The sequence below is a fragment of the Austrofundulus limnaeus genome, unplaced genomic scaffold (genome assembly GCF_001266775.1).
Source record: "Austrofundulus limnaeus strain Quisiro unplaced genomic scaffold, Austrofundulus_limnaeus-1.0 Scaffold17, whole genome shotgun sequence".
In the NCBI taxonomy this organism is placed as follows: Eukaryota; Metazoa; Chordata; class Actinopteri; order Cyprinodontiformes; family Rivulidae; genus Austrofundulus; species Austrofundulus limnaeus.
In genome coordinates this window covers 2,347,473-2,356,146 of record NW_013952419.1, presented here as the reverse complement: position 1 = coordinate 2,356,146, position 8,674 = coordinate 2,347,473, and the positions used below count along the sequence as shown (strand labels likewise).

The window sequence follows — 8,674 nt, the reverse complement described above, 5'->3', positions numbered from 1 at the left end:
AAATTAAGCGACAAGCCGGGAATTATTAACCATATACAAAAATAATATCCTGGGTCAAAGGTTTAGCAATTTATGAAAAAAAGGATGTTAATGAGTGTTTTTTTATTTCTTCTTATTTTTTATTTTTTTACTTTTCTGAAAGGAGGTGCTCCAAAACCAGACAAAAGAGCTAAAAATATTTTAGTATTGTTTTTCATCCAACTTTCCCTTGTAGGATTTAGTTTGTTCCATGAAGCTGACTTTAAGGTGTTTGTAATTGTTTTTTAAATCAGCCATTTCCCTTCTCAGTCAAATTCATAAATTAGTTTTAATCATTAATAAATACAAACTGTACATACATGTTTTCTTTTACAAACATCTGTCCGTTTCATTAAGGTTAAACTATTTTGATTTTGTTCTAGTCTGAAGCCCAGAATCAGAAAGTGCACACAACGTAACATGAAACGGTGAGAGTAGAAGTAATGAAATGAAGGGTTCTGTCCAGGACGCTTCTGTAAATATGCTTTTATCACTGACAACTTTAAGGCTTGTTGTAATAGTTGTTCATAATCTGTGATTTGTTTATCTGGAAAAAAAGAAAAAAACAAAACATTGACAAAAATAAACAGAGGCCTGTTGCTTTAACGTTTTTAATTCCTAGTGGTTTGAAAATTGACAGATGTTTGTATGATTTCTTTTAATTATGAAAGACATGGACGTAAAAATCTTCAATATTTCAACCATAGGAAATTGTTTTTAATAAACTATTTTTGTACCAAGTTTTTTGCTTATTTTATCTTGTGCCTAAACCATGATTATATTTTTTATTTCAGTTACAGGTAGTTGATTTTTGTCATATAAAAACTAAAGTGTGAAAAATTGCTGTATGTGCTCATTTTTAAATTAGGTTCAAGTTTATTGTAAATAGTTTGTCTTTTCCTTTAAATGAAAGAAACTGGAGTATATTTTGCACCTACAACTAAGGTGCACCTATTGTAAGTTTTAGTTTCAGTGTCAGAAACTAAAACATTTAAAAAGCCTTACCCATAATCACTGACTGCTGAAGGAATTGATATTGGATGAGTTGTAATTAAGTATATTAGTACAATAAAGTTTTTTTATGGCACGAATATAATCGTGGTAGTACATRTAGCAATACAAACAAGGCAAAATGAGTTGGTTTATCATGTGGCGCACAAGTACATGATTGGCTGCCAGTTGTTCTCCTTGACCAATCAAAATACCTGTTTTTTTGTTATGCTTCATTCTCATTGGCTGTCCAGGGCGTAAGCCCGCCTACAGCACTTRCATAGCTGATCCTTGGAAGTGCGCATGCTACAGTCGGTTTTCTTGAGTAGCAAAGATGGTGGTGAAAGCAGTTTGTGTGCTGAAAGGAGATGGAGACACGAAAGGCACCGTTCACTTTGAGCAAGAGGTAAGCTGTGCTAGCTTGCACAACAACTTCCTTGGCGAGGAGGAAACGAAGAAAGCATTTTAGCTTACCGCGCTTTTTAGCGCTGCTTTTAGTGTATGCTAAGCTAGCTCAGTTGTCCAGATCGCAGAAAATTTCAGTTTTTGATAGGCTTTTACTAGTTAGCTACATTCGGTTTAAGTGAGGTTGTCAAACTTGATCACTGATTGGCGTATCGTAGCAAAGTTGCTGATTACGCAGTACTTTTTTGCTGCAAACTAGCACCYTACTGCACGCTGTTAAACCGTACAMTTCGCGTTTATTCAAATACTTCTCACCAAAACTATTCATGTTTTTATTTATCGTTAAAGGAGTGAAGTAACCCAGAGAATGGCATGGCCGAAATTCAGACTATCAAGTCATAACCTTTAAACCTTCGCGGCCTTGTATATGGTAATGATTAATGCGTGGCTAAATTGTTGCACAACTTSAGGTTTTCAGTCACATTCTCTGATCTTTCCCTGATATAATTGCCTCCCTAGTTTCTCCTGTTTTGTTTCCCCCCAGTTGGACGGATAGTAGACCAAGGTTGCAACGTCGTGAACGTGGTTGGAAGTGGGGGAGGACAAAAAAAAAAAAACTATTCAGCCCCAGACTTTTGCTGAGTCATTGCCTGCCGTCCTTCATGTTTTCGGTCATTTATTTGGTCTAGACCAGTGGTTCCCAAACTTTTTCTCTTCTGACCCACAAAATATTCATGGCAAAAACTTGTGACCCCAAATATTACTGGTCTGAGTACACGAACTTTGTTAATAACCCTAAAAACACAGGCTTTTTGACAATCTAAACAGCTTGTACACAAATATAAATACTTATTTATACTTATTTTGTGTTTTTGTAATAGTTATAGGGAAAATATTACATCAGCAATTATTTTATTACCCTTTAAATTGATTTCTGGAGATTATCCAAGGTGCTTCATGACCCATAATTGGGTCCGAAGCCCAACTTTGGGAACCAAAGTTCAGTGGTTCCCAAACTTTTCAGATTTTGACCCACAAAATAACAGTAGCAGAGACCTGTGCCCCCAGATATTTTTGGATGATAAACATTTGTATCAGGTCAACTAAACATGGGCATAGTAACAACATTTTTATACTACATTTATCCATTTTAAATACACTTAACCTCAGTCATTTGTAACAACTAAGACAAAAATGTCATTAATTCATAAAATCTTTTCAGGACCCCATCTTGATGTTTCGGGACCCCACTTTGGGTCCCGACCCCAACTTTGGGAAACACTGAGCCTGCGAGGGGACACGGGAGATTATTTTTCTTTTGCGTTCCAACGCAATAAGTATTGCCTTACCTCGCAATACCTTCTGTGTTCCATCGCAAAAGTGTCGTTTATCATTGTTGTGCCTCTCGGTTTATTACAAACTCACATGTTTACCATTAGCGAGTTAGCCTACTGCTTTAATCCATTATCAGAGTGAATATATCGCACAGCCACGCATGGAAATATGTCATATGCTGATATTTTAACAGTGGCAGCAATTTCAGGAACTTGTGGCGACACATCCTGTTTTGGTAACCGGATATTTCAAAATAAAAGTCTGATTTAATTCAGTTCATATTCAAAACAAACTTTTGCGTGGGAGCGCAAAGGTATTGCGAGGGAACGCAAAGCAAAAAAAAAATCCCCCATGTCCCCTCKCGGGCTCTGTAAATTACAGCTCATTTATTGAGAATTATATGCACTGTAAGGCAACATTATGCAGGAAACTATTTTGTATTTGCCTTGTGTTTGCCCTTTTTAACAGCAATTCTGGTGTGGATTGTCATCTTTTTCAGAATGAATCAGCTCCTGTCAAGGTGACAGGTGAAATCAGTGGCCTTACCCCTGGTCAACATGGTTTCCATGTCCATGCTTTTGGAGATAACACAAATGGTAAGCCAGGGTACATGTTTCATACATTCTTCAGTCTTCAGAAATTTTAATTGCCTACTTTAACAGTGGCTCTTAAATGCTTTGATATTTTCCTATTACCAGGGTGCATTAGTGCAGGACCTCACTACAATCCCTTCAGCAAGAATCATGGCGGTCCTACTGATGAAGAAAGGTAAATCGGTGGTGTTTGGTTTTTCTTTTCTTTTCAAAGTTTTGCACGTGTGCRCAATTACACCAAAAGTGTGTGAATAATTAAAATATCTTGCATTAAAAATGTCTTTTTTTTTCATGTAATTAGTAACTAGTATGAATGTGCTTTCTTTGCTTGTAAGCAAATCCTTTAAACGCTATTTTTGGGTTCTCGTGGACAGCCTAAACACAACCTTTTAGAAAACCCGTGGTGTCGTAGTCCACCTGTAGCCTTGCATATTACCCCAAAAGTGACAACGTAACAAAGACGGATTACATGCTTGTGTTTGTGCTGCAGATGTCAGTTCAACTACAGCAAAACCATCATACTGTATTACTTGAATGATCAGACAAGGTCAATGAAGCATATGTGGCCTTAAAAATAAGCAGTGCCAGAACAAATTACACAACTAATCTAAGGCCAAGGTTTTTAATCACTCTACTGAACTCTCAGCATTGGAAAAACAAATAGTGCAGCAAAAGAAAAAAAAAAAACGTCAAGTAAATATTAAAAAAGTGCAGGAAATGAGATTTGTTTTACAACACTGGCACTTACCCAGCTGTTCATCTAGAAACTGGTAAAATTGTTATGTTTGGATCTGAACTGACAGGATTGTAAGTCAGTAGTTTTGATGTAAGAGAAAGCAGGCAGTCCACAAAAAATATTTTTTCACACTTGTATTCACCATCTTGTTTACAGTTTWAAAGCATCTGCTTTTCATATATCATACATCAAATTTATTTATTTATGTATTTATTTATTTATTTAATTTACTTTTAGACATGTTGGAGACCTGGGAAATGTGACGGCAGGAGAAAACAACATCGCCAAGATAAACATTGAAGACTCTTTCATCAAACTCTCTGGCCCTCATTCTATCATTGGCAGAACCATGGTGGTAAGAGGGGAAAAATGTTATTTTTAACTACTTTTAATGTATTTGTGACACTTGGTTTAAGCCTAAAATTACTTTGTAAAAAAATAAATAAAATCTATGAAACCTGTTTTGTTAGATCCACGAGAAGACAGACGATCTAGGAAAAGGAGGAAATGAAGAGAGCCTGAAGACTGGTAACGCTGGCGGACGTCTAGCCTGTGGAGTTATTGGCATTGCCCAGTAAACGCCGTCATATCGAGCACTGGAAATTATTCTTCCCCACTGCAATTGGAGACCAACGTAGCTAAATGACATTACTGTTCTTGTCGTTTTCAATACTTGTGAGTTTTTATGACTAGATAAAGAAGTTGTCGTTTTCTGCCATGGCCGTTCCTAGTGACAGATGTTAATTGAGGTCTAGATGTCTACCASTTAGCTTTGGTCCTGAAGAATTGCTAACGCACAAAGAATTTACAGATTTATTCTCTTGAAGTAAAGTAGTTCAACAAACTCGTGTGTTTGTTTTTATTTGTAGGGCTTACATTGGTGGGAGGGGACACAGGCGGTGAATAACATAGTTACACTTCCTACAGAGTGATCTTAAAATGACATTGTGCAAATTCATGATTTTGCGCATTCAGTTTTCTTCAACCCAACATTTGATATTCACTTTGTGGTTTGACGCATTATACACTTTAACATTTCAGCAATTAAAGACTTTTTTCTGTGCTATGGCAAATTAAAGACCGCACCATGAAGTAAATTTGGTATGCAGAAATACATTCATTTCAGAATGAAATCTGCAGATTTATTACAAAATTGCATGCAATATAAAAAAAAAACTTGACTGCAAAATTGCAAATGTTTGGCTTTTATTCCAGATAATAAAAAATTACAATTATATTAAGTGATGTCGAGCTGTGGGACTTATCTGACAATCGTCACAAATGGCAAGCATTTCATAAGATGCTGTTAGTCTGAAGTCTTTAAACAGGGACACCAGTTATTCTCCAGAAAATACAAGTGGTTTAAATTTTTGTTGACCTGTTTCACCACAGGCAAAAGAAGTGTATTTAAAGCACAACAGACTGCACAGTCTATCCTGCACTTGCTTATGTAGCAACAGTAGAAAATGTTCTTCAGTAACTGGCTCCTTCAGAAAAGATGGTTCAATGTCCTGGAAGAAGGCCTGATAAAGTAGGATTAGATTGTGCTGTGTGGTRTGTCTTCCTCTAGAGGGCGCTGCTAAACTGAGTGCAAGAAACTAGTCATTTAATTACAGAATGATCAATCCTACTCATTTAGAAAGGGGGGGAAAAGCAGCATTTATTTACTTATTTTTGCATATAAGGAAACTAAATATTCACACACACACATTATATATATATATATATATATATATATATGCTGCAGTGAAAATCAAAGTTTTCATTAGTAATTACTTACAAAAAAATCTTTTTAAGGACACATTACACAAGTCAGTCAGATTACTAATTAGTGCTGAATTTGGATAATGCCACACATACACCAAGTAGCACACACATCAGCATTATACTCATCTCTGTCCACAAATAGCTGGCACATGACTTTAAAAACTGCAGRCTCTAAAAGCTTTTTACTTGGCGGTAGATGTGAACTGACACGACTGATCTTGGGAGCTGTTCAGTGAAGTTCTCACTCCAGGGAGTAATTTTAGAAGCAAGATGCCAAGAGTGTGTGTAGCTTAAATTCATATGTAAAATGCTTAGCTCTGAAGAAATGCTGTATAATAATCACATTTGTACAGTAAGAAAGCGTGGTGGAAGAAAAATGCTTACTCTGCTCTTCATTAGATCTTAGACCTGTGTAATGTTTTTTTTTTCCTTTAAAGAGTAAAGACTAATAAAAAAATAATAGAAACTCCCAAGAATAGAAACGTTTTAAAATAAAATCACAATACGAAGATATTTTTCAAACTGTCAGGGGGTTTTGTGTGGTTCCAGGTTGTAAAATCTGTTGGTGTTGAACAAATAGGTGTTTTGTGCTTGGGTACCAGAAATGATCAGGAATAGGTCAGAAACGCAAAAGCTGGCCAAAACCATGAGTAGTAAAAGCTGTATCTGGGTTGACAGGTGCAACCGATGAAGGAAGAAAGATAGACTCACTGCAAAATGGGTAAAAATAGCCCTGAGTGGAGGTGATGAATAATGGAGACTACCAGTGCAGCTGACAGTGAGGCAAAGAGACCACGACAGCACAACAAAACCCCGTCTAAAAGCTTAGATCATAATGGAAACATGCACAATAGAACAAAATAGGGGGAAAAAAACAACCCTGGAGTTATCTGACTGAGATTATCTGCAATGTCTGTCCCAGATTTACTAAAACTAGGTGGATTAAATAAAAAGTTTTTACTTGTAAGTTGTGTTTTAACTATTAAAATGAGGTTTCTTTTGACTTCTAGCAGAAAACTAAACATAATCTGCAACTTTTTTATTTACAACAAATCTAAAAAGTGTTAAAATACAAGCATTCTTGTACAATAGATGCCTCAGACCACGTCAAACTCAAAGAGAGACAGTTCAAAAGTAGCTGACAGCCACCGTGTAAAGTCACCATTTCACTGCAATTTCACCGGCTATTTTTCGCTGCGACCTGGTTGTACTGGGATGTGGGAATTTTCCAGGTCGAACTGGAACTTCAGTGTGAATTCCCTGGTGGAAAATGGGAGCGTTCAGAATTCAAGACAGCAGCTACCACAACTCAAGAGTGAGTAAAACCCTCGCACTAGTTTCTCTGTAGTATTTATTCCACATTGAGTCAGTCGTACATGCAGTACTTTTCAGTGTTTCTAAGAGGATGTGTTAAACACTGTTTCTATGCAGGAAATACCACATAGAGCTCAGTTATTGTTAGCRGTGCTCAACCATTACAATGAGACGAGGAGCGTGATGTTTTATATTTACTTGAAGTTAAACACAAAACATTTAAGTTAATTACARCTGTCCCTCTGTGRWAATGAGTTTGACACCCTTGCCTTAATCAATACTGTCTCTGAGAGTTACCCAAAAATGGCCATCAGAAAACAGTGTTGTATCATAGTACCTTTTATATGGTTTTACTCATCAAAGTAGACATTTCCTCAAAATACAACCAGTCTTGCTAAGAATGATGTACAACTTATCTATTATAGTTGAAAAATATAACCACTGCAACTCCATCTTTAYAGACTGATGTCATAGGTGTTACAACAGGGTTTACATAAAGCTGCTGGTAAAAAGATCTTCCTTTGAAGTACAATCCGTCAGCACAGGAGGCCGTACCTTACCAGCATGTGTGCATTGTTCATGTGTCAGTGCACTTTGACTGGAAGATGTTACAGGTTAATTATTATTTTATTAGGCGTGTGGATTTTAAATGACTGCTGGTATATGGTCACATTTCTGGAGGGGACTTCTTATTGGTTTTTCCCAGAGTAAAAACACTACATAATCTACACAGGTTTGGATTTTTATTTTATCTTTGTCATGAAATAAGTACAGACATCTACTTTGCACTTTAGTCTTATGTGTCGTGTTGTAACGGAGGTCACGCCTCTGTGCTCTTAGTCTGTTCCCTGAAGTAAAAGTTCACCTTCCAGTCAGCTGTGCACTTCTGCTTTTGTGGGAATACTGTGGAGACCTTCTGCTAAAGGTCAGGGGTGAGATGCCATAAATGGTGCCCATCCTATGAGGCATGGTCGGCTGGTAGATTCAGTAACAAGTAGGCTCCTTTGACCTAACCTTTGACCCTTGAGCTGTGTCACACGGGATCACCCGAGTGGAACCCCTGAACGCTTCAATGTGCTTAAATCTGGCAGATTTTCTTCATGACTGCTTCRTTTCCTCTTTTTACCTTCATGTAGTTCAAATCTGTTTTTGTTGCGCTGTTTGCAGTACAGACGAGGCTGCGCACATGGAGTTTCTCCCAAAGGGGTTTCCAAGTCGTGTTTGAAACATTAAACTCTTTTATCGTCGACTGTCAAACAACAGCCTGATGGGGAGCCAACCTTTAAACTTGAACCGTTAATCCTGCATGCTAATAACTCACACCTCACTCAATATGTTGCTTGTTTTGTACTTTTAGATTAGTCTTTAACACTGTAGGGTAGATATATACAGTGGGGAAAATAAGTATTTAGTCAGTCACCAATTGTGCAAGTTCTCCCACTTAAAAAGAYGAGAGAGGCCTGTAATTGACATCATAGGTAGACCTCAACTATGAGAGACAAAATGTGAAAAAACA

General features: G+C 37.0%; 1 protein-coding gene across 1 annotated transcript; it reads left to right on the top strand.

Annotated features, from left to right (window-relative positions):
* The first annotated feature begins 1,305 nt into the window (after positions 1 to 1,305).
* Positions 1,306 to 4,921, top strand: sod1 (superoxide dismutase 1, soluble). The gene is made up of 5 exons (XM_014003243.1): positions 1,306 to 1,414; positions 3,248 to 3,344; positions 3,447 to 3,516; positions 4,315 to 4,432; positions 4,548 to 4,921. Exons 1-5 carry the CDS (start codon positions 1,343 to 1,345, stop codon positions 4,653 to 4,655), a joined length of 465 nt encoding a protein of 154 aa, XP_013858697.1. The 5' UTR covers positions 1,306 to 1,342; the 3' UTR covers positions 4,656 to 4,921.
* The last annotated feature ends 3,753 nt before the right edge of the window (positions 4,922 to 8,674 follow it).

Coding starts and splice junctions, on each gene's coding strand:
- sod1 (XM_014003243.1), top strand. CDS start 1,343: ATGGTGGTGAAAGCAGTTTGTGTGCTGAAAGGAGATGGAGACACGAAA. Junction 1,415..3,247: donor CCGTTCACTTTGAGCAAGAG/GTAAGCTGTGCT, acceptor CATCTTTTTCAG/AATGAATCAGCTCCTGTCAA. Junction 3,345..3,446: donor TTTTGGAGATAACACAAATG/GTAAGCCAGGGT, acceptor TCCTATTACCAG/GGTGCATTAGTGCAGGACCT.